The following is a 26,745-nucleotide window of genomic DNA, read 5'->3' as shown; positions in this document are numbered from 1 at the left end:
TGTCTCTCGCACACTATTTATTGTACAGGTTTTCGTTTTCAAACGCTCAAAATCACACGATTATTTCAATTATGAAGAATAAACGCTGAACATGACATTCAGAAAAGTACAATGCGCTCGTCGATTCTTTACCTAAAACTACAAACGATGGTTTCAACAATGCATTGAGGAACCGATATACATGTAATATATGTATACAATACACTTATAACGAATCGAAAATACTGAATTCAAAGCACAAATTAAGATAGAATTGGATGAAAAAAGGATAATAATAAAATCAATCGTATCAGCTATATCGTCACGAGTATGAGTTTATCTTCTCTAAACGCACGTGCAGTGTATCACTGATACATATAGAATTGTACGTACATGATGTGATATATTCGGGGTCGTTGATTACATCGACCGAATAACTATTACCATTATTATTATTCTCGCCTGCGATAATATAATAAAACTTCTCGATTACTTGTAAATTTCAACCCAATACGTGTGTATTTTCTGTGTGTGTGTGTGTGTGCGTGTATGCGTGATTAAAGTTATTTTACGATAGAAATTATTTTCCGCTGTCAGACATAATTTTTTTCCCCGTCATATGCAGACGATGGGTATACGTATTCATGCATGCGTACGGGTGTTCGAGAAACTTGTGGCTTTGCTCGAGGCTTTGCTTAAACAAACTCCTACGTGAAATTAATTATTTACATATGACACGTTTCAGCGTCAGTTTGATTTATGCTTCGAAACCTTCGGCATTGATCCGAAATTCGATCATTTCCCCGCCGTATCGTTGTCAATTTGTCCTTTTACCATTGCGTGGTGAGAAAACGTGTTCCGCCCAACCAAGCTTAACGCTGCGATCGACGTGCTGGGCAGTCGTGGAAAAATGACAATTTCCTGGCACAATAAACGGACGACGATTCGGGGCTAATCGTAAGCCGTAAATCATGGTTACAAACGACTCGTCTGCGTTGGAAATTCCAAACCGCAAGATGACTCGGGTTATTCGTGCTGACCAAAAGTGCAAATAAATCGTGAAGGCGCGTTTAAGATAATATAGAAATTTGACGACTATCATGTATAATTATACTTAGGTGCTCAAAAAAATTTAAATACATTCACAGTACGAGTACCCCGCATTTCTGCAGCTTGTTTACGTTGTGCGGTAATGCTTGCGTATTAACTCAGGTGACCGAGCGGAATACTCTGTGGAGTGCAAATCACACAGCATCGTGGATTGCGGAAATTTTTTGATCTTTCTTCCGAGAAAAAAAACGGCCACGTGTAACGGGCCCAAGCATTGCGTAACTATCCTTACATACGGTTACATGATGTAACTGGTTGATAAAACGTCAAACCCTCGATTATGTACACACGCGAAAAATCCCGAAGCTGAATCGAGCCGTGCAAAATGGAAATAACGAAACGTCCAGCTTATTACACGATACGCGAATTTGCAAAGATTAGCCTGCCGAGTTTTTGTTTTTTTTTTTGTACTTCTTACGTGTGCGATTTGCATCATGCGTGTTTTTTTTTTGCGGAAAAAAAAACGGTTTTCCTTCTCATATTATCATATTCACGTAGTCATTTGTTATCTTTTTTTCTCACCCGCGACGATATTATGTGAATTGTCACGTATCGCGTATCTGCAGTGCCTCCAGGGGTCAATATCAACATCGCGAGTCACATCGAGCACGGCGATTATTGCATAATTCAGCAAACTAAGAGTATTCGAAGTATTTTTCTCAAATAAATCTCGCATAACCGGTATCAAGTCCCATCTGCACGAGATTTCTCGGAAGGATAGAGAGTCCTCTTAGATATTTCCGCTTTGTCTTATATTTTACACACACGCATATACGCATATACATGTATCTCGGCTCGATTCAAGTACAACGTGTGTAAAAGCACATCGGCGCGGCGCATGTAAATTTATCTGTCAACGAAAGTTCCGACAAACAATTTCTGCAGCAGGCCTATCGCTAATTAACATTCGCGAAGGGACGAAGGCCGAGGAATACGCTCGTCCACCCCGCTGGAAGTATAAAGTAAAAGTTGGTCAGACAGTAAAGAGGATATATTATGTATGTTATCAAGACTCCTCGTACGACGCTCTGGCATACCGACGCATGCACGGAATGGAATGCGCTGACAATTCGCGACGAGCCGTCCTAAGTCCTACGAAACTTTCAACATCTTATTACTGGTATGTAACGCAGCGTACAGGTGTGCACGTGAAAATTTGTCGAGCGATATTTTTACACCCATCTGCTTGACCATACCTGTAATAGTTGAAAATGTTGATGAAAAATTCTCATAGGTTCTTCGCTTTCTCGCTGCGGATAAATTAACGTTTGTTACACGCGTATTTACGTATTAATTGATGCGCCATAGCAAGGCCGACTGTAATCAAGTTCACGGTCTTTCTCTCTCGTTCTCTCTTCCTCTCTCAAGTTATGGCTCGTCGGAATATACACCCGGTTGTGTTGTAATTAGATGTGTATGGTCGTTTGCTATCACCGACAAAGTCTTGTGTAATGAACTATGTTTAAACGCATTACATAAATCTTTTCGATTCTCGTGCATATTATGTCATATTGAATGATTTTTTTAATTTGTCGCGGGTAACTCTTTGAAGTAGCGAAATATCGTCATGCTTCTTACGGGGATGATTCGATAAATTTACAACCCTGGACATTTTACACTCGGCTAAAGACTGATTTATGAACTGAACGTCGTGAAAATTGGTATTAGATGCGTTGCGATCGAATCGACTTTGGCACACACGGCAGGATGAAACTCGCGTTCCGCATCTACAAATTTGAAAGAATCGAGGTCCGTTATCTTGATTTGTGAGATGAATAAAAAAAAAACGGTGTTAAAAAAGGAAAGGAAAAGAAGTGAAAAAAGACCCCGAAACTCGGAGATGCAAGAGTTGAAACGAGTTTGTATCGTAATTGACGTAACAGAGCAACACGTCCCGTATGATGCAACGACTAGTCAGTCGTCGATATGACGGATGTCAGGGGAAAGTAGAAAAAAAGATAGAAGTTATCCGATTAACGTCGCGATTGCAGTGATCCGAAGCATAAATTTCGAGTATACGTTTTCCAGTATACCTACACAGGCATAACCCGTATAACGTATTACGGAATCGGGTGTAAAACGGTCAGCGACGCACCAACGCCGCAAGCACATGGCGATAAATATAAATATGAAAAGCGGTGCTCTCCATTTCCGCGGATCTGCACTTGGTTCGTATTGTTGGCTCGGAAATGTTTGCCCAGGAAAGTGGGTCGAGAGTCGGGCGCCGGCACTTGGCTAAGCTTCGACCGTATTGTGCATACTTATACTCGCTTATACGCCCAAGTATACGTACACATCCATACGTACAAACACACCCGAAGAGCGGCGGCTGCGCGCATCGCATTGGCATGTACAATGCGGTGTAATTGGGCAAATTATCGTAGCCCGATGAAAGGAAATTGACGACGGTGGCTATTAATTTCGGAGCTATCGTTTGAGCAAAGGTATCTTCGATCCGGCCTCGGTAACCCGGATAATCGCGACGCTTCCGTAAATCGTGGAATTAGAGTTGAGAGAGAGAAAGAGAGAGCGAGAGATGAGCGGCGATGCGATGAGGCTGCGGGGACCGGCTTCTCTACTTTGACCCATTAAATTGCACTGGTGTGTATAAACGAGCACGGATCCACGCCCGCTTCCACAACCTTGGCTAACTTGATACGAACGCAACGGAAGCAAGAGGAAACCTCCGGTCGATAAAGGTTTTCCGCTATATGGTATACGTGAACACGCTCAAGTTGTTCTCCTCGTTGAGCCTCGCGTATATTTAAGTGAGAATTGTCACGAATCTCGAGGTTACGCCTCGCGTCTTCATCGGCCCGATTCCCATGGGAATCGCGGGACTCGTGCGCGACGAGGAATCGCGTGCCGCTCATTAGGTATTTTCCACGGGAATAATTCACTTCGGTTCGAAGACTGCTGCTCGGCACTACCGACAAATTCCCCACGATCGCGTTGACGATATTCGTTATCCATGGATATTTTCCAGGAAGATTCATCGATCGTGGGAAAATTATTGTGTACAACGCATGGCTCGCGATATTTATTTACCGACCTATACATATAGAATGTTGTATAATTGAAGTATCGTTATACTGTTACTTACTCATTGATTATACGCGTGATCGTCGAAGACTCGAGCTTGAGGCAAATTAACATCGTGAAACAGGGATAGAGTAGTCGAAGAATTCGATGAAATATTGATTCTCGAAAAAATCTCCGCAGTCGAAAGCAGCCGTGACAATTTCGGTGAGAAAAACGCATCCACTTTCGTTGATACAAAAAAAAAAAAACCATCCATCGAAAAAAAATTCCTTCGACCCAACACTGCATTTTGATACGTAAAAGATACTTGTAAAATTTCAAGTCGATCGATGCATTGATTTTTGGGATATCGTGGTCACCGACTTTGAAAAAGCCGTTTTGTGAAAAACGAGTTTAAAGTTTTAGGTCGGGTTTATACGTGGATAAAATTTAATGATAAGCTTTCTTCATTATGTTCCGTAGCGAAACAGATCCTTCGTTGAAAGGACATGCAGCTACATTCACCGAGATGGACTCACTATCACTCGGAGTAATCTTTGGGCTTATCTTCGAAATCAGCTGGTTACAACTTTCGTTATTGTTTCGCAACGTATGTGTATCTAAAATATAATAGCTTGTTTCTTTTATTTTTCGTCACGCACCGACCGGTGCATTCCTTACTCTTAACAGCAGTAAGGAGATAAAAAGAATGACTTAAGGATGAGCGTTTAGAATACCGGTATATGTTTTACTGTCGCATGTCGCCACCGCCGATATTTAACTTGCGCACTTTGCGTCGTAATTTTCCTGCGAACGCTCGAATATTTCGACGATGGTGTCAACCTCCGTTTTACCCGAGGATCCTTGGTAGTTTTTGATACGCATGGATTTATGTGATTCATACCACTCTTCGTATTCGGCAGTATCTTTTTTCGCGCGCCAAGTCTCGCATATCTTCCAAGACAAACTTTTCACTACGATGTCGAGAACTTTTCCAGTATGGTATAATCCGATAATAGAAGAAACTCGAAACAACGAAGTGATACCTCGTTTTTTCCACGTCGCATCGCCAGAAACATTCGATCCGGTCGATCGTAGACGATTATTTTTTTACCGGTCTCTTCTATTTCCAATTCGTTGAAAACTTTTTTAAAAATCATGTAATTAGGAATTATGTATTATTTCGGGTGCCCACCAATCCGAGACCGAGAACTCTCATCGTAAATATGAACCGTCGACCTCGTTTTAAATATGACGATGGAATTGTGCAATCGTCGCAATTGTCGCATATGACGACGATTTTCAAGCCAAGTCGAGGCGTAAGTTACGCCCGTATAAAATCTTGCTTCATCGTCGCACTCTTTACACTTCACGAAAGTGGCAACAGTGGCGAAGAGAGTGATGATATTAAGTATCTTGTGTTCTATTCAATAGTCCTCGGGCACAATCAGTTCCGCTTGTCGTTTCTAATTTTTTTCGCCGGCTCACCAAACTCTCACCTCCTTGCTCGACGGTTTTAGCTTTTTCGGCCGCGACTTCCGTCGCAGCTCTCTCGAGCCTTTGTGACTCTCGGTTTATAAAAAAATTATGCTAATCAAAAGTTTTAACGCCAGAGAAATTCGTCAACGAGAACGCACCGCACGGTTCGCATTCAACCGCCATACTCTAATTTTCGGAGTATACTTTTGAAATGTTATGTTTTAAGAATCCGTTGAAGACCCAAAATCAATTTTATTACACCCAGATTTAACCCCTTAAACTACAGCCCGAGTCGAATGTCCACCCCTGCATGCGTTTCTTGTTTGTGAAATCGTTCCTAGAAAAATAACGCGGCGCGCGGGTAGATAAATCTTTTCGTTTTTTAACATAAAAGAGAATGACGCGTAGCAGAGTCAGTTTCATTGAAGCTCAATTGGTGGACAATTCATTTGAGTACCAACAAGTGCTGGAAAAAAGAAAAAAAACGTCACATTTCAATCACGAATTCGTATATTTTTTGTAATCAACCGATTGTCAAATTTGACACGCAGTTTTGATGAGTGAACATTAGGTTTTAGAAGAAAAATTGTCATTGTTTTGTTCTGTTCAAAAAGTATACTTATTTATAACTTTGAAAATCAGAAATTTTAAAGTGCTTAAATGTGAAAAAAGTTGTCGAAAAGGCCGTAAAATATTGTTTTCAAATTATACTTTTCTGCTTGCGAGGTACAATACATATTACGAACAAAAGTAATTTAATCAGTATTATTTTTTTTCACTTCTGCCATTATACAATGGGTCGTGAACTATGGAAATCATGGCTGTAAATGGTTTGTACGACTATTTACGGTCGAGTACCGTAATGACACCTGAATACATGCATTTTAGTAACGAAAAAAAAACAAAAATCAACATACCGCAACTGAACGGTAACGGAAACGACAGACGGGTGAAAACATCGACCCTAGTTTCTTAGAACCTTGAACCGAGTTACGATGAAAGTCCTGAGTTGACAATGTTCTTTACTAACTCACTAGGGTGGTTCAAAGCTCGCCTGGCGTTAAAATCCACCCCAGTCTGTCTTTCTAGGGAATTAATTACGAGTAGCTGTGTATATGTATAGGTACGTATAATCGAAGCGTTGAGACAAAACGAGATGGAAAAATGGTTTGTGAAGAAACGAAAAATTAAACTCAAATTGAGATAACGAATTCTTATCGACAATCGTATATGCTCGCAAGTTTATCGCGTATCAGATAAGAAATTACACTACAGATCATTACTGATATAATTTATATACGTACGTGCGTATATATGTGTAATATATGCATTTATATAAATATGCGCGTATATTGAATATGTATAATGCGAATGTATTTGTATATATCGAAGTATGCGTGCAATATAGCAAGTGGATAAATACGCATGTTTTACATAGGTACGCATTGTATAATGAGGTGATTAAATTATGATCGCGTAACTTGAAATGTCTCGTATTAAACGAATGCGAATTTTTTCATTAGAGGCGCAAATTAATTTGCAGAACCTTCACCTTTAACCTCCTCGCACAACAAAAATATGTATACGACGTAACATGGCGTGTATTTACATTGGTTACCAATTCGGGTTGCACAATTTTTATCTACCGCATGATGCAGGTATCTGTAATAAGAATGTGATCTCGACTATATTAATGCGCCACCTCGCGTATGACGGTCTCTCTTTTCTCGCTGCATGACGTAAGAAGTTGTTAATTTGGTTCGATGCAGAGAAGGACTCTCTGAGATGAAAAATAAATAAATAAAGTATGAGAATTGAGGAGCTGGAATTCTTAAACGGACTTCGAGCTTCTCACCGCTAACACGTTATCGCACATATATGTAAAATAATCTAAGAATCTTGCCGCGTATAGTTGTTATACTAGTTTTAACGATGGATTTGAAGTACAAAAAAAAATGTTCATATTCAGTGCACACGATTTTTTGTTTATTCTTTCTGCCACCGATGATTACATCCGTATAAGGCGAAATCCAATAGAAAAATATTGTAATTATACGTAATGTAATAGTCCTTTCAAATAATACGTTACGTAAATCGACTTTTGACCTCTATGATACTGTATATATATATATATATACACGGTAAATAATATTGTTTAATTCCAAAGCAAAAAAATCCTTAATCGCGTCCGAAAGCCCAATGTCAGGAGAATTTATATATAGATATATGTAGATATTGAAGTATATATGTATATATGTTAAAACCGCAGCTGACTACACCACCAGATTTGATTTATACAGGGTGTGTAATAAATGCGGTTATTCGTGATGGCATCTCGTCAGGGAGAACCTGAAAATCAGGGAAAAGTCCGGGAGTCTTTCAATTGGTTAGGGGAAAAAATAAGATAGAAAATGTTCGCTATAAACGTTTATGTGACAAAATAATTTTAGAAAAATATTTCTGTGCTCAAGCTCCGATGTAAACGAATTACTTTCCGTCGCCGTTAAATAGATTGTGACCATATTTTTAAATATCGATAAATTCGTAGCTTTATTAATTACTTACCCTCATTTACTTACCTATTACTTAGCATTTTAGTCGGAGAAGAAATCTGATTTTGAAAGTCAGAGAATTTTTTTTACTGTCTTTATACTGCCCACCATTATTGTTTATTATACGCTGCGTGTGTGCAGCACGAATATTCGCCGTTTTTCACAGGTTTGCGAATATTTCCACTCATCTTGTAACAGGTTATATACGTATGTTATAGGTTATATACCGTAGGTTTAGAGTATAGGCGTACAGGTCTATTTTTATCTCCCTATCACTACGTGTATCCGAAAATTCTTTTAGGTATCCGGTCGCAACGTTGTAAATTGTAATGTATTCGCGTTACACAGCGGCAAAGTAATTGCGTTGAAATGCGATAGAACATTGCCTCCTCTTTACTTTACATTCTTATTTATTCAACTACTTATATCTTCTTTATTCTGTCAACTCTCTGCAATGGTCGTATAACGCCTTCGTACGGCTGATGCGGAGAAACAAATATTTGGATGGAAAAACGATAGGCTTGACCAATCCTCGACGCGTGTAACATTTTTTTCCCCCATACCGTTTGCCTGTGTGTACAGCGATGACGTAAAATTTCGCATACGGTTATTAAACGTTGGTTATTAAACGTTGTTCAAGAGTCACACTGGTAAAATAAATTCGTAAGTAAATATGCGTATACTCGTGTAACGTTTATACATTTTGTTTCTTCGAATTTTGCAAATATCAGTTTTAATAATTATTATACGTGTGTGTATTATTTATTTTTATTTTGTTTTTGATGCGGTATTTCGAAGTGCAGATCCATTAAAGCGTCTTGCTGTTACACTTTGTTGCGTAATATAATTATTTTCTTGCGACGCAGGATAAATTTTTATCGACAGAATATTACAGATGTAACGTTGTGTATGATTATACGACGGTAATAAAAAAATTTCGACTCAAATATATTTTATTGCTCTTATTTTAAGTATACTCATAAATGCACAGTATGCAAAGTGTATATTATTGTATTATTACTATTATTCTAACGCGACTAAATACCTACTTATTATACAGTAAGTTCAAACTTGAGGTATGAGGTATGAAAGCGTATGTTGATGGTAATTACAATATTATTATGTAATTATACAGGAATTGTGTTTATTGTAATGATTGATATGTAGAACTTAATTACACGATGCAGCGTGGACTTGATTAATTCATAATGGAATGGTTTCCGGACATTTTTCAAAGAAAGCATAATAGTGCAAGTCGGAAGAATGCGACTCTCTCCCGAAAATGAATATCTTGAATCATTGCATCGTTTAATTGCACGGAAGAAGAGATCATTACGCAAAATATCGATGAAATTAAACTGAAGTTTAAAAAAAAAGGTATACATTATTCCTGCTTCGAATTTCGTCATAGCAAAAGGTAGAAAGCTCGATAATACCTAAGCTAATTCTCTATCGTAATTACAGTTTTTATAAATTCATCGCGATACGTGTTTGTGTTAACTTTGTATTTTCTGTCTTCCATTACGACACGATATATCATTTATCATTATGCAACGAAACCATTCAATCCTTAAAACTGTAATTTCGATATTAAAACGATAAAATTCAATGTGCACCACGCTTATTATGTAGGTACTGTACGTAATGTCAGATCTGTTGTTCCGTGTACCCGCATGAAAAGAATTCTGGCATTTAATATTATGTGAGATCGTGCAGTATTAAGAACAGCGAGTGCTTTTGCTACGAATAGAATACAATACAACAATAAAAGGAATGAAGTAGAAATAAAATTAATATAGTTACTTAATATTGAAACATTATAAATTGCCTTGTGATATTTTAGAGTAATTGTGGAAGTTTGTTTACAATAGGAAAGAAACATTTTCATAATTCTGTCAACTTCTTAATATCGTGTGTATATATATATATATATATATATATATATATATATATTATATTAAAATAAAGTAAATAAGTATGATTTATTCGAGGTTGCATTTTTTTAACTATTTAAGGTAAACATTATTAAAATGAGATAACACGTTTATAATTTTTCGTCCGTGCGATATTTGATAATTTTTTCAATGCGATTGTATGCCAGGTTTGCTTTGCTCGATAGTAATTGCAAGTGTTTTTTACTATATACCCGTTTCGAGGAACTTATGGGTAATGCGTACGACAAGCGGAATATTACGCGTTTACGAGCTGGGGACAAATGTTAATGACAAATCGTATAACGTCAAGCATAATTGGAATCCAATTGATCGTCAGCTGGAACGAACTTAATTAGCATTTAGCAGGAATTATATTCCAAGTTGAATTTCCGGATTATTAAAAATACATTAATTTTAACAAAAAATAATCTATTTACTACGGCTGGAAATTCTTGCTCAAAACAGAAAATTGATCAACCGTATCGCTGATGCAATATTACACGACGATATCTCGGCTGCAATGAATAATCTAGCATTTATTGTACATATATGCCCGTATCCGTAGATCAATTTGAAATCAGCCGCATGGTGTTGTGAAATCGATTTCATAGCCGCCCTTGCAATTCATTTGACATATTTAATAAATTGAACTTGGATCCTATCAAATTCATCGTCTATCATTCGTAACTAATAAACAATGTATCAAATAGTCTCCATCCGAACATCAAAGAGCATAGTAGATATTTAAACTTGAATGCAATAAATTCAACCGATCGGTTATCCTTAGTGCACAGCTGATGCTTCTGCAGTAAGTTATTTTCCATCGTTGTAATTTAGACGTGCTACGAGAATTAATTTGAAGCTGGATAAAATTGCTTGAGGTTAATTCGAATGATAACCGTAAGAGCGTAATCGATTCGATTTAATTAAACATCTTATTTACATTTTTTTTTCCTGCGCATTTACTCCAACTGTATTTTTAAATTTTGAAGCCGAATTGATATTTCAATAATATTATTATACTCTTGCAACTAGGGTGCATTAATTTATCATTTATAACCTGCGGCTGGTTATCATTGGCTGACCAAAGTTCAATCGATATTTCGAAATTCACACCTATCTACCTAGAATAGTTCAAAGCATAATCATCAGCCAATGAGATCGTGGTACAGGATATCACCGTGCGAGAAATTGCACGTTGTTTGCATATCACAGAGATTAAGACTGTTCAACGTTTGATGGCAAAACGAAGGTTGATGAATCTATAATTAACACGGCCGGTGTTCACCTTTTTAGAAATTTGTATCTAGTTTATACAGTTCAATTACGCAGATTACGGTTTATCCAAGGCAGTTGAGACACATTTAAGCATTCAAAATCACGGATATATCGGGTCTAAGCACTCGTTTACACAGCGTAATAAGATTACGTTACAAATTCGACCTTGTACGTACATTATCCTGCAAATATTGTCCTGTATCATCGAGGTGTTGGTGATATTTTGATAGTTTACGTACCGGTGAACTGCAAGGGGGAAATTACAATTAATTGCAAGTAAGCGCGATATTTGAGTTCGGAACGAGTTGGCGTACATTTGAAATTCGAACTAACGAGCCAGGTATACAATTAATTGCTCGTGGCGAACGAAATCGAATTGAATTATCGAATTGCAGTATTTTATCTAGGAGTCTTTAGACCAGCTAAGGCTGCGTTTCAGGCGGTCGGATCTACGCGCTTCGTGACTTTTACCTCGCGCATACATACGCCGAGTCATATCCCATACTCGTTACGCGTTTTTGCAATAAGTACTTTTCGGCTTGTGCCAGCGAAAGTAACGGCGCGTTGGATAATAGACCCAAAGATAGGTGTGTATTGCTTGTCAGGTGTACGTTAGCCAAGGATGACTGGCCGTTTCCGACGCAATCACGCCGTGTGCTGGACCAAAACATAGTCGGTTCATAGGTATACACGATTCACTGTGACAACGCGAAGCGTGAGAATTTTCGTACCGGGTGCTGATGCGGTAGTAAAAACGCGAGGAAATAAGAACGGAGGAAAAACAGACAAGTACAACTTGTACAATGATTCAGCTCCCTATTTGCGAAGCGATCGATTTTCTGGGCGAATGTATAATATAATATGTACATACAGGGTCGCTTTTTTGCCATTACGGAGCGATGTTCGAGTTGGTAAGTCCACGTATATTACCGGACATGGCGAACGAAGAATCGTACGAACATGTAGGTCATCGGTTGCCGTGTTTTCTAGTCTTGCCTTTCGCTGGAGATAATTAAGTATTCATGGCATTGGCATATTAATAATGCCGCAAAGAGTCCGTGTGTTCGACCGTGTGTGAATTTCAGGTATAGAATGTTGACGTCGCTGTAAACAAAATGTTGTTTACATCGTGTAACGTTGACGAGTGGAAACGACGAAGCCTGTGTCAGGTATATCAAGATGAAAAGAATTTAAGAATTTTTAACCCCGTTATCTTAACGCGAATCTTACAGGGGACGCGTAATAGCGACGTTACAAAATCTCTGACGAAAAATGTGAGAATGACAGCTAATTTCATTTCCGATTTCTACGCCTCGGGCTTTGACCGTGATGGCTAACCTTCTTTCCTGCAACTTTTCAACATTCGATATGACGTGAAGATCGACGTGCGCGATTTGTGCAAATTACGTGCTCGTTTGGTATAGCCTTGATTAAAATGAGTCGATTTACCTTATCTACACCGGTCATGGAAAGTTCATCAGTTCGTTAAATGGTATCATTATGACAAACGATCAAATAGCATTGACGCGCGGCACTGAATTACCAAGTTTTGTGTAAATGCTTTACATTTATTCGGAGTGGAATTTTACGCGGCTAATATGTAATGCCAATTTGAATAATTTGATGCCAATATTAATTGCGCATTTGGTGTGCAAATATATACGTCGATAAGTAAACACTGGAAAACTCTCAAGTTCATTCGCATTTATGCTACAACTCAACATTAATGTGCATGAGCCGGCTAATCAAATCGGGTATTAAATCACATACCTGCCTATTTTGCAGAATTTCTTTATCGCAGATAAAAATCATTCTCCAGATAAAATATAATTCGTTTTCTCGTAACAAAATGCTGCAGGATTACGCCGTAACGGAAAGTGCGCTTCTATTATTATTATTATTATTATTATTTTTGTTGTTGTTGTTGTTATTTGTGAAACTTAATTTTTTCACTTTATGCAATGTCTGCACGTATTATACCTATTTGGTCCGGGCAGTGTAGGTAAATCTCGTACAATTGGGTGCTTTCCTTTTACATCAAGTTTCTGTCACAAATCACTTGGGGCCGTGTTGTGTGAGAAAATTGACGTATAAAAGGAAAGCGCCGATTATCTCGCATATACCTATGATATTCTATGCTTCTAATTTATTCCGAAACACGGTCTTTTCGGGAGTGAGAAAACACGCAGCGGTAGCCGGAACGCGATGCTGTGTCTAACGAAATGGTCCTACATCGACGTGATCTTACGGTCCGATTAGAAGAATCAGATAGGGATCGAGCGTCGTCGGTAAGTCGAAGACACGGCAGTCATGAACGACTGCTAAACAAGTTCTCAGTGATTATGTCACTCGACAACTCGGTGACGCGTTTCTTCCTTATGCGGAGAAAGACGCGATTCTAGTCGAGGTAAAAGGTTTTTCACCTTCTCCTCTCCGCGGCAAACGTCCTAACAGAATTACGTCGGAGAGTGAAAATTGAGGCCGATGAAGCGAAGTGAAGGGCAGAAAATGAAACTCAAGTATTTCAGCGTCATTCGTCTTGGGACCGACGACTAATTGAATCGACCCGGTACATGTAGAAACGATGGAACCGCCAGGTACCTCAGACTTTCAATCATTGGTTTTCCCGTTCGGTATCGCAATTCCGTTAACACAGGCTCTCTTGGAGTTGCAAAGCTTAAAGGAGGCGACGGTAGCTCGTTCATTCGTTGACGTAAGAATATAGCTGCAGGATAATAAGCGGTCCGCTTCCGTCGGTATTACTGAATAACAGTTCCTCGCCGCTATTGTGTCTCGCAATTGCCTTCGGGTATTATAAACGAAGAGATGATCGTTTACTCGTCTGGCCAAACCTGTAATAGGCATCTACGCATTTCTATCGGGATGCATGACGGGCAAATATTTTCATACCGATTCAGCTGAGAGCCTGTAGCCTAAGCGTTACGTGCGCTTTAATGTAGCGTAATAAATGGTAAACAACTTGGCGAGTGATGTGCGGGAACAACGATATATATATATGGATTAAAAAAAAAATCATTTTTGTGTCAAATCAAGGCACTTGTGACAAACAAAAAATGAATTTTTTAACATTTTTTTTTTACTTTTCAAATCCATTCTATGAAGCTGAAACCGACTTCGAAAAAAAGAAGCCTCCATGGTGGACACGGTTGTGGCCGTAAAAATCATTTAAGATAAAGTAAAAAGATTATTAATCAGTATGAAAGTTGCTATCTTGTTATGGGGGTTTTTTTTTTTTTCAATCAAAATTGACAAAATGGCGGTGGTTTGAAAAAAAGTATCGAATTTAGCTTGTTGCTTTGACAGTTTTTCGTTAAAAAAAATATGAAGTTTTCAAAAAAAAAAAAAACTTCCATAGCAAAATAAAGTATGGCGTAAAGAATATTGTGTCCGAATTTGAGACAGATAGTTTGGAAACTCTTCCTTTGAGAGTGTCCATCGTTTTGGAAAACCACGTTTCGAGAAACCGTTGAGGAAAAAAATGTAAAAAAAAAAAAAACAGAAACAAAATTAGAGGTTAAAAAATTTATGTTATGTTCTTCATGTGTGCTATGATCTGACGTACAGAAATTAGGACTGATTAGCGTATTTTAAGAATAAACAAAAAAAAAAAGAAGAAAAATCGCCAAAATCAGCAAATTTTCGACCCCTGTCAAATATATCTATTTCCGATATTCGCAGCTCAGTCTGACCTCTTACCTATTTTGTTCAAAACACCGCCGCAAACTTGGCTCGACAGAAGCCGGACAATGTGCAATGCAAATTAAACGACCCGCAACGGCGATAGCGTCGTTATAATTGCATTATGTGACATCGAACTCGACCGTCGTACGTAGTTGCACTTGACACTATCAGCTCTCTCTCTTTCTCTCTCTCTCTCTCTCTCTCTCTCTCTCTCTCTCTCTCGGCCGTGTTTGCCTTGACACCTGTCCATTCTTCCTCGTTCCGTATTCATTGACATTCATTCCTATGTCATCCCATTTTCTATTCGAATTTTATTCTCTGCAATTTAGTTATTCATTATTATATTTGTACGGTGATAGCGCGACAGAAACGTGGACCGCAATTATCACGCAGATCTGGTTTGCATATGGTCGACGGATCGCCTGTCTGTGAAATTAGAGAGAAACTACGCTGGTGTTTCATTATTGTTCAGTAAAATCGCATCTTTTTTAAAATACGAATGTATCTATTAATCACTTGATTGTCAGTTTTTATCGTCATTTCATTTATCTTGCTCTTACGCGCGAGTTTTTAACCGAATAGGTATATAGACACGCGTTTCTTAGATCGTCAATGAGAGATTCTAGATAGTTTGAGCAAATGCAATTGAAATAATAAAAATTTCCTCGCGTTCTGTTGGAAGTAAGACTTTGTACTTAATACGGCTGAATTAAGCAGAATCACTGAATGTTTCCGGATTATTTTACCGATCTAACTGCATTCGTCCGATCCATGTTCAGCCTATTTTGTGGCGATCAGTGCACTGAATCCGGATAGCGAAAATTTTGCTGAAATAAAATTCCCTGATTTTTCCCGTCAAAAAGTTCAGAATTCCTTGAGCTGTTTCCACGAAATTAAGGTAATGTTGGGCAGCGTTTATGACCAAAAGCTCCAGGAATTGTTCGCCTTCAATACATATTCGTTTCAAAAATACATATAATTGCTTCTTTTCTCACAAATAATTAAAAATCGATCAGTACCATTTCCGAAAGTTAGCTTAGCTAAATTTACAAAGTATTGCGGAAGTTTGAAATCAATTTATAAAAAATGTATGTTTTTCCTGTATTCCATTCTGACTCCCTGACTTTTTCCTTACTCTTCTCGATGCTCATAATTCCCGGATTTTCCGTTCTGACGTCACCCTATAAAATCCTGCACTCATAAGTTCTAATACATTAGTGTAAATTTAAAAAAACTCGACAATTTTGATAATCGATTACTTTCTAATTTTTGTATAATGAGAATATAATCGCGGAAATTTCTTGGTAACTACGTGGTGATAAATTGCGTCATCATTATAACCGATGTTGGAATGATTTATATAAATTTAATATTTCACTTTCTTCAGGGCACGGTAAAAATCCAACAGAGACCTGGAAATTTTCTCGCATATACTGAATCACGTAAAAGTGATTCATTTCACGAATATTTTCCTTACGTCTTCCGAGTATCGCAGTTGATTGCTGTTTACATAATTAAGTCGGTATGTGCATGTATTCAGTTTGAGCCATTTTTTGACTTACGATGGGATTCCAAAGCAATAACTGCTTTGGCAAGTGTCATGCAGAGTTCAAAATCTTTTGGTTCAACGCAAGTACACACTTGTACAGCCAAGTGGAAAAATTTTGTACGTATAGGTATAAGCAATCTTTGACACAGTTTTTCAATGTGGTTTCGCTGTCGTTGTAAAGTTCAGCACGGATTTCCGAAATCACATTACTCACAATCAGATGAATATCTTAAATACTCGGCGGCCGTATGCGTGTTTCACCGTTGGCCATGGGTGAAACCGTTTGACGCTCGAAACACCGTAAACATTTATCAACAAGCGTATCGTAATCACACGACCCACGTTTCATTTTACTGACAAAGATCCTAGTCCCAGATTTGAAAAATTTGGCCCTAGAGCATGGAGTAAACAAAAATAGTGTCACGGTCAACGGGAGTTCCGAATTAAAAATCACATGTGTTTTATAGTTAAATACACGCATGGGCAACGCACAAACCTATTATTGAAGGTTTTGAGCAGGTAATTTGATCGAACAAATTATGAGTTGTAGAACGAATTTAAAATGACTTGTATCATTGACGTATCGCAAGTCATGAAACGCGTCACATTTTCAATGACTAGTTGCACACGTGTGAGTTTAAGGTCTGCTGTAAATGGATTGACTGTGTAATTATTTTAAAACTGATCTTCACGGACCTTTCAAAGAGCACTTCAACGCCACTTGCAATCTTTTGATAATATCACGAAGGAAGGAAACATATCTTCGGTGTAAAAAATGCGATTTATCGATCAATGGTTCGGTAATTGGTATTCCCGTGTCGATGGTAAAAACACTACAAATATTAATGGAAATTCCCGACCGTCTTCTTCTTTTTATCAACGTCCTTTCTTTTATTGGTTGTAATACTGGTTTTACATGTATACCAAATTCGATTCTTCAGTTTCAGTTAATCGTCTTTTCATTCTTGACATTAAATTTATACAAGCGATACCGCAGAGTTGAGCAAGTCACGATATATGTAAGCAAGATTTCGCTCGTCTCCGTGAATCGTTGTTCTTGGTTTGAAAATTTTTTTACGGAAAACTATATGTAATGTCCCGCTTGTGATATTACTGCTTGCATCTTTTGTGCACATTGTAATTTACTACTGGGACACTTGAACTATGTTCGTCTCTTAATTTACGCTCATGCAAACTTACATTAGAATATGCACGGGTATTTTAAATATAATTTATTATTCCAGCACCGATATTATTATTATTTTTTTTTTTTATATAAACGAGCAGCGTCGTTGCCTGTTGCGTAAATATTACTTACATTCTGAGGTCAGCATCCGCTTACCACGCTCAGCTAATTATTGTCCTCGACTACGATGCGAATAATTTTTTTGGTCCTGATCATAGTCCTAATGGCATTTGCAATCCATCAAAGCTAGTCGCATATTTTTTTCCGAGCTAACTTTGACGGTAAGGTTTCTTTTAATTTTTATTTTTCTCTCTTTTCGGTTCCCTTTTTTTACACATTTACGTAATTTATTTTACAGTAAATATAAACAAAATGAATCTTATCTTGATGTATTTTGCCGTAGAACTTGCAGAGGCGAATGAACGAGAGAGAAACAAGTGGAAATAAAATAACAAACGGATCCACTATTAAGTCGTGATGCAGCTGGTACGTTTTTTGTTATGCTTACGTTAGATCGAAGTACAAGGAAGTTGATTTAATGCAATTGTTGTAATCTAATAATTTCAAATGGTTGTTGAGCCTTTCAATCGCATTATTATTTTTTTCTAACAATGTTTCAAGATCGAACCAAATTTCTCCCTGATTTATTTTTTCACAGCAGTACTTATTGACCTGGTTAAACCAGTTGTACTTAGTATTTTGTAAGTCTTATAATCGCAATACATACACCCATATTATCAACTAAAGTTGGCACTTGAAGTTTCAGGTACATCCGACCCAGAAAAGATACCCGCCCCTCAAAGATGTCTAAACGACGCCATATGATCGGGAAAGACGGCTTACAGTTTTTCCTACGAGACTCCTAAAAGATGCCTTAAAGATGTCGAAAAGATGGCGGATGCAACATTTTCCGACATCTTTTAGCGTTCAAAGAAGACATTTTGAAGACATCCTTTATTGGACGGCCTAGGGACGTCTTTCGATGCATGAAAATTATTGTCTTCTACATCAATTTCCTAACACAGACCAACACAACGTAATATTATGGCTCACGAGTTCGTTAAATGCGAGGTCAAAGGTATACCACAGCATTTATTCGTGTTGATCTAGGCTAGAAAATTGTTGTAACATCAAAGCAGCTAATTCGCAATTGATTTAAGCATCTGATATTACATAAATTATTAAAGGTCAGGTATACAGTAGTGACTGAGGATACTGAACTGCTAAAAAAAGAGACACTTTTTAATCATTACACATTTGCTAATTTTGACCCAAAAAAAAAAATGGAAAAATTTTGACTACGATTAACGACGCGTTGACTGTGCATTATGCGATTTACTTTATTCGAAATGTAGAATCATCTGACGGTGAGAAAGCGTATTACAAAAAGACGGCTTCAGGACATCTTTTCGATGTATCAAAATCCATGTCTCAAAATTGTCTAACAAGGAAGACAGCTTCACGACGCCTCTTTGCTTTGCGTAAAAGACGTCTTTGTAAAAACGGCTAAAAGACGACTTTACGACATGTGCGTTGTCGTGGAAGTCTCTTTTACATTAATCACACAGTTGGAATATCAAGGGATGAAATGTTTTCAAACGATTCCAGCAATTCGTATGCCCGTAAACTATAGGCTCGACGTGTCAAGTGCATGGGCTGTGAACATTAAAGACTAGTGTGAATCCCAAAGAAGATGTTAATTAGAGTGTGAAATGGTATTCAATCTTTACTCTTCCGTCCATTTGAATGAATCATGGAATGTTAAGTAGCTACCAGACTCAAGGATCAAACGATAATGAAATTTTAATTTAACGTAAATACATGATATGACGCACAGGCAAGTTCATAATCACGCCATTCTCTCTTGTTCTTCAGACATCGAGTTGTCATTTGCCAATATCTTCGAACTCGGTACAACGTTTACATCATGCAAACTCCGGCCGTATGAAAAGATTTCTGAAGCAATTTGTACTGGCGGTGTACATTGTCCAAATATTTAAGCAGGCAGCTGAAGCATTTACTCTTCAGTTTCGATTTACTCATGACATATGCCAGTTTAATTTCCCATTCTGCACTTTCATAGAGTCGGTCAGCAAGAATTATGTACAACATATGTTGTGTTAAATAATAGGAATGGCAACAAGCACGAGCATGTGAAAGATTTCATTTTGCAGTGGTTTTTTATTTTCATTTCGATATGGGTTCAACATCCATCAAGATTATTTCATGACTAAGTATGTGTAAAAATCTACCGACAATGGCTTGTCTGCTATGTTACAAGGATTCAAATCTTATCATATTTCAATCTGTGTCAACCTCAATGTGCTGCACACTTTGCTCGTTATGCGAGGGCCGCAACAGAATTTTGTATAAAAATTTCTAAGATGGGTGGAAGTTTGCAGGCATTAAAAAAAAGGGGCTAAAATTTCACTCTAATAATTATTTCATATTTGGAAATGAAGAGGTACATTGTTCCAAAGTCCAATTTTTTGATTATTTGCCTGTTAAATTTGATAAGAGATGCCAGCACCTTAAGTTTAGGTCCAGCGCTGTTAGACATTGATAAAGATCAGATCATGATGTACCAAAAAAGTGATAAAAATTCTGATGATCATGGGGAAATGAGTTAGCCTTGTTTGTAAATAATATTTGGATAAGCATAAAAAAAATTGGTGTTTCTATTTCGAATTATATATTCGTATCTCTTTACAAAACATGTTACACATCATTAATTCTTGACTAGACATATAAACAATGAGTGACCAATACAGTATTACAACATCATGATTTATTTACATTCTTTTGCTTTTTCATTACCCCAATCTTCAGAGATGTATGTTAACAAATCAGTAAGTCCTTCGAACTCCGTCCTACTCTGAGGTGGGTCATTTTTTGATATCCTAGGCAACATTGAACCCATGGCTATTTTGAACTCCTCTGCGTTAGACGCTCCTGAAAATTTCCAAAGACCGTAGCATAATATGCCACAGCCAGTTACGGCGTACAATGTTCCCCAGCTTAGTGCTCTAAGAGCTAACGATGCTCCAGTTTCTGTCATTGCTTTTGTCCCAGAAACGCCTTCTTGAAAATACTTTGGATCCTGTCTTCGAGCTGCAATTACTGTTGTTCCAAAACCCAATGTTGCTGCTATTCCTGTTACAGCAGTCAGAAAAACTGCCGCTGAAATCAGAGTTGTAATCGTCATTCAGAAATATTGATTGAATCAATAAATTTTAGATTCCTATAATTATAATATCACTACACGCTATATCTCTAAATATCCTATCAGGATATAATTTTTTTGAACTGTTGTCTTCCTAATCGGTAAATAACAAAAAGAGGTTATGATTGTGTAAATCTCCTTGAACATATCACACTATTTGCTATTATACCTTGAAGTTTTTCCTTCTTCTTTTCCAACTCTTTTTCACTGCCGGACAGTTGCTTTGTGACATTTTTGGACGGTTGAATGCTATCCGAAATCCCTCTATCACCATCAGAAGCCATTTGTATCTATCACTTTCAGAAAGCGGTTGCCAAAGGCGGTTGCTACGTCAGTAGCGTGCTCTATCCATTGTTTGCATAACTTGTTCTTAGGGAATTACATACAATAGAGGGTATTTTTCGAAACTAGCTGACAGCGCTCAAAACTCCCTAGGACAGAGGCAGAGCTGATCACAAACTCGGCGGCGCATAAGGTAAACAGTTATTGACAGTACTGGCAGAGATGAGTGGTACTGGAAGCTAATTTCGGCACGCACCCAGAGATCAGAGTATGTGTATATCGTATAAACACGCATCGATCACTCTGCTTACTATCGGAGTAACATTTTTACGAAATTGGCTGAGCGTCTAAGTAGATGGCAAGTAGCTCCTTTCAAAAATCTGGGACGGAAACCGATTTTGCGACAGTAAATTTTTTTCCCTAGTCGATTGTGTTGGCAATGGAGAATTCAGACCTAGCGCGTGGCCGCTTATCGCTCGGGCGGCGTGCAATATTGCGTCCAAGTGTCGTCAATAGTTAGAGGCTGGAGCGTTGCCATTGTATTTTAGAACGCACTATTAATGATTTTTATTCAATGTAGAATTACGGAAATCTTGAGTTCATCGAGTTTATCGGTATTATTGATATCGTTAAAATTCCGTTATCGTCGGGGATGAAATTGCCTGCGATATTTTTTCCTTGGATATGCACCGTGATGCAGATTTTTTGTGGGGAATGACAACGGAGCCGCTTGTACGCTCCTTATGTTCCTAAATCTCTAGCGTCCGAAAAAGGGAGTATTAAATGAAGACGTCATCGACGCATGTCAATTTTCTGAAGGCCGGCTATGTTCTGTCTTCCTATATCAACAAAACATTGTATCTTCCCACCAATATTTACAACACAAAAAAAAATGTTTTGAGGGGTAAACATTTATTTTTAAGTAACTAGCCACTAAATTAACCAAAATTGCACCAAAGAAGTTTGAAAGTACGTCATAATAATGGAAGGTAAGTTTAAAGGAATGTCGTTTTCAATGCATTTGTCGTTTTTTATTGACGAAAATATTTTTTATACATCACAACTTGTTTAGCAATCTTTAATGTACCTGGAAGCAACAATGATTCTCGCATAAACGGCCAGCCTATAACTCTACTTTGGCCATGTAAACATGTTTTTCATCTCTCCATTGAAATCTGTGATTCGTTATTATTTTAGATCATTTTTCATTTAACGAATTATATGTATTTATAAGTTCAGCATTTGTTTTACAATATTTTCTTAGTGTGAAATTCAAAACTCGGATTTTACTTGAGAAAATCCAAATGATCAATTTTTACGTCTACTTTTTCAGTGTAAATGATGAAGTCAATATATAATCCTATGAGATGGGAGGGACAGATTTCCGTTCATTAATGTACCGTGAAAACAAATTTACAAAGAATTTCACTGTTCCAGGGGAAACAACGCACAATATTGACAAACTTTTCGGGGAGTTGCTCGATGCCATTAAATCTGGGAATGAAATTAAAGAAAATGGTATCACAAACATAATGAAAATACTGGACTCTCTGATCAACGTTAGCAAAACATCTGTCGGAGGTGATTCTTATTTTTACGCCATTCATTCTCATGGACTACTGCAGGCTAACATGCATGCACCAATGCGCTCACACTGTCAAGCAGCCAGGCTGATTGCGTAATAAATATGGGTGTATTGGCGCATGCTCTTTCAGCCCAACCAAGTCCATGCACATACATGGTATATAAATCAACAATATTAGTTGAAGGAGTTTTACGATTTTGATTGTTGATGAATCAAGCCCATAGCAATCTGGTTCTGAAATAAGTATTAGCAGTTTCCCGATTTCCATACTTTAATCTTGCCACTTTTACTTGAAATAGAACAGATTTAAAGCACTTGCCCATTCAAACACTTATGTGCTTACCTTTTTATTTACAGAAACATTAGAGTTTGCTATCGATGATGTGTTCCTGACACTTCTAAAGCACGAGTCACCATTAATCGTTGCGAAAACTACAAGAGCGATAGCCGAAATAGCTAAGACCGATCGAGGGCGCGAGAAATGTACAAACCCAGAATTGATTAAGGCTTTAGTAGAGTTATTAAAAGGAGAATATGATATTGATATTCTGACACAAGCATCTCGAGCTCTGGGAAATATTTGCTATGAAAATGGTGCGTTTATAAACCAATTGCAGCTATCTTATCGTGTAATTTATTTGTGTTACCTGTGGGTGTTCGTTATATGTTATCTGATGTTCAATATGCAATGGTCTTACTGTGAAATTACACTCTGCTATAGTTGTTCTTTACTGTACATGAAACTTAATTATAACTGTTATTTTCCCTGAATATAGACAAGGGAAAGATGTTGGTGGACGAGCAGAATGGATTAACATACATTTTAACAGCCCTGAAAATGGGGATAAGTTTGGGTGATGGTGATGGAGCTGCTGGATTGAGAAATGTTGCTGCTGGCTTTTTACTGAACTTTCTTATCAATCAGACTGCCTTACAAAAAAAGGTAAACTACTCAATTCAAATCCGTTCGCACTTATACAGTAATTTCGACTTTGTTAGCATTATACATTTTGTTATTACAGAATAAATTTTACAGGCCTTGGATGACAACGTGCTGTCAGTTGTTTGCAGTATTTTAGAAACTGATGGCACCACATCTGGCGAAGCAGCAACCCATGCCATGTTGATATTAGGAATATTAACCGATTTGGGGCAGGAGGTTCTGGATGAAAGATTAACTAAAATACTTGTTAATATATTAGCGAGTGATGCATCACCAGAATTATCAGAAATGTGCCTAGAGCTGTTACATGGACAAGCAGAAAATGGTAAACTGTTAGAGACAAGTATTTTCCCGATCTGAATTTTTGCTGATAATTTTCGCAATCAAGATTACATTCCAAAATAAACTTATGATATTGTTGTAATGCATCCTGTATTTTTTCATTACAGAAAGTACAAAATTATTACTAGCAAAAGCTGGTGTGTGCGAATTACTATTAAAACTATTAGAAAAACATGGACCACGCTGTACAGACGAAGAGGCGCGATCGGTGTTGAAAGTCGCTTGCGATTTGATTGTCTTAATTCTTACTGGAGGTAAATATTTGATGCTAGTTATTCAAGAAAGTGGGAGGGTATTTATCACCCTTCAAGTAATTGACATACTTAACCTGATGCAGTTTTATATGCATAGATCGTCAACAATGCCAATATCATGTTTAAATTTGCTGACAAAATTGAAAACTGCAAAACGATCATATTGAAAATAATTTTACTCTTATGCAGATGATAGTATGGATGTTCTCTACAACGGTAGCAATGGAGAAGTATATAAGAAGCTGGTCGACTGGTTGGAAAGTGACGACGAGGATCTGCAGCTTGCGGCTGTTTTGGCAATGGGAAATTTTGCCAGAAGTGATACGCATTGCGAGCTCATGGTTACTCAAGGAGTCCATCGAAAATTGTTGCGGCTTCTGAGCAAAAATGATAATAGAAACTGCCCCATAAGATTACAACATGCTTTGCTCAGCGCCCTTCGTAATCTTGTCATTCCTTCCTGCAACAAAGCACTGGTATTAGCGGATGGTCTCGTCGATGTTGTTTATCCTATGTTAGATATTCCCACGTTTCCTGTTGTATTCAAACTGCTGGGCACACTAAGAATGGTCATCGATGGGCAACGTAAGCTTAATTAACATTTTTTAATATTTTTTATCATCACATTTCTCTCATACATTTCTATCTCTAGGTTACTTGAATGTAGTCGTGCATGATAATGTGTGAAACTAGATAGTCTTTTTTTAATTTTCTGATTTTGTACCATATGGTATCTAGAAGAGGCCGCGATTTCCTTGGGTAAAAGAGAAGATCTCATTAAAAGAACGGTTGAATGGTGTGGTACAGAGGATCATCCAGGAGTACAAGGTGAAGCCAATCGTTTATTAGCTTGGCTAATCAAAAATAGCAGGTGAGCGTTGTTTCAGTGACGAAAATTTTTTATTTCGAACAGAATGAGTCGGGGTGACTCGATTCAATGTAAGCTATGAATTGCTAATATACTGACATCATTAAACTGATAATTATAGAAAAATCTTGTTTCAGAGATAAAGAAGTCGCATCGTTAATTATAAGTCACGGAGCTATTAAACATTTGGTCAAAATGTTGACTGCTCAACATGCTTTAATGCAGAATGAGGCATTGCTAAGCTTGACTATACTCACAACTATAAGCTTAGTGGAATCTCAAACACCTGTGATTGAAGCAGAGATCGGGTCGACAATTCGCGATTTTCTTGATAAACATGGTCCTCAGATTGAGTCTCCCATAATTTATAATACTGTAGCGTTGACCGATAGCCTTGTGAAATCAGGTATGTGCTTCCAATGTGAAGACTGACAATCATATTAATTTTAAAGTTAACTGTAAACGTATTACGTTCAAATGTTTCATACGATTTTAGGCTTGACAACTATCAGAAATTTGATTTCAGATGTGATAAAAGAGCATTTGGTAAAGTCGGCGTTGCCCGCAGCGTGGAAGAAACTGCTTAAAATTCGTGCTGCAAACATTCCCGACTTGATGGAAAAAGTTATGCCACTATGCCTTTTGATGGGCGCAGAAATTGATTAACTAATGAATACTGGAGCAGGGATTGAGGGGGTGCAGATAAGGCTCCAATAGGTCTACAATTCGCGGCCGAGCTTACGAAACGGTCGATTACGTAAAAATCGCGGGACAAACTTTAGTAGAATCTTTAAATCTCTTTACTCTAGTAATTATATGAGTGTGTCTTACAATTATTACCCAGAGTTTTATCTAAAGTTTCGTATAAATGTCTCTCTGAGCCTGCATCCTCTTAAAGTCAGCAAATTCAGGTATAAAAAAAAAAAATCCAAAAAATCGTGGTTTCATGTAAAGTGTTATCTTTTCTGCCATAATACGTGTTGATATTTCGCATGTGTTTCAAACGATACGTATTTTATACGTACAGATTACTGTTACCAGTAAAATTTAAAAAATCTTTAATACTTAATTCAATTAATAAAAAAACGAATAAAAAAAAACTTAATTGCACTTTTGAGGAGTTGACGTTTTTGCGAGCACTTAGATGAATGAACTTCCAACTAATGTTCTTGTGTTACTTTATCTTAACTATCACTATTCCGCTCGTTGACCAAAATTTAACTTATTCTATTGAAATCGACTTTAATACGCATAATGCACTAAATTTATCTTATTGTATTTAAATGTTATATTGCCAAATATATTTATAAAATAAATGAAGGATAATCCTTAGGACTAACGTTTATTAAACAGGTATATTGTTAGGATGAATTTTCCTTGACAATGAGTAATCTAGCATAATCGTTTCGTAATTGTAATAAGTTATCTTCGGCTCTTTGGAAGCTGATGGGTCGAATG

General features: G+C 37.4%; 2 protein-coding genes across 5 annotated transcripts; one reads left to right on the top strand and one right to left on the bottom strand.

The window, feature by feature from the left end:
- The first annotated feature begins 40 nt into the window (after positions 1-40).
- vimar (visceral mesodermal armadillo-repeats) lies at positions 41-26,281 on the top strand. 4 transcript variants are annotated; one of them, XM_046610230.2, is made up of 12 exons: positions 41-2,209; positions 18,194-18,276; positions 18,557-18,868; positions 22,733-22,876; positions 23,238-23,474; positions 23,657-23,823; positions 23,917-24,148; positions 24,273-24,419; positions 24,609-25,004; positions 25,158-25,290; positions 25,425-25,693; positions 25,814-26,281. In XM_046610230.2, exons 3-12 carry the CDS (start codon positions 18,835-18,837, stop codon positions 25,951-25,953), a joined length of 1,899 nt encoding a protein of 632 aa, XP_046466186.1. In that variant the 5' UTR covers positions 41-2,209; positions 18,194-18,276; positions 18,557-18,834; the 3' UTR covers positions 25,954-26,281. The 4 variants fall into 4 exon arrangements, with proteins under 4 accessions (XP_046466186.1, XP_046466178.1, XP_046466194.1 ...); XM_046610222.2 differs by lacking the exon at positions 41-2,209 and adding an exon at positions 13,720-13,950; XM_046610238.2 differs by lacking the exons at positions 41-2,209; positions 18,194-18,276; positions 18,557-18,868 and adding an exon at positions 21,804-22,284.
- LOC124211382 (transmembrane protein 242) lies at positions 20,466-21,351 on the bottom strand. Its single transcript, XM_046610390.2, has 2 exons — positions 21,183-21,351; positions 20,466-20,970 (listed from the first exon to the last, which is right to left on the bottom strand). Exons 1-2 carry the CDS (start codon positions 21,295-21,297, stop codon positions 20,579-20,581), a joined length of 507 nt encoding a protein of 168 aa, XP_046466346.1. The 5' UTR covers positions 21,298-21,351; the 3' UTR covers positions 20,466-20,578.
- Positions 26,282-26,745: the final 464 nt, after the last annotated feature.

This window comes from Neodiprion pinetum, chromosome 1 (assembly GCF_021155775.2).
Source record: "Neodiprion pinetum isolate iyNeoPine1 chromosome 1, iyNeoPine1.2, whole genome shotgun sequence".
Taxonomy (NCBI): Eukaryota; Metazoa; Arthropoda; class Insecta; order Hymenoptera; family Diprionidae; genus Neodiprion; species Neodiprion pinetum.
The sequence above is the reverse complement of the archived record's forward strand: the minus strand, read 5'-3'. Positions and strand labels throughout refer to the sequence as shown.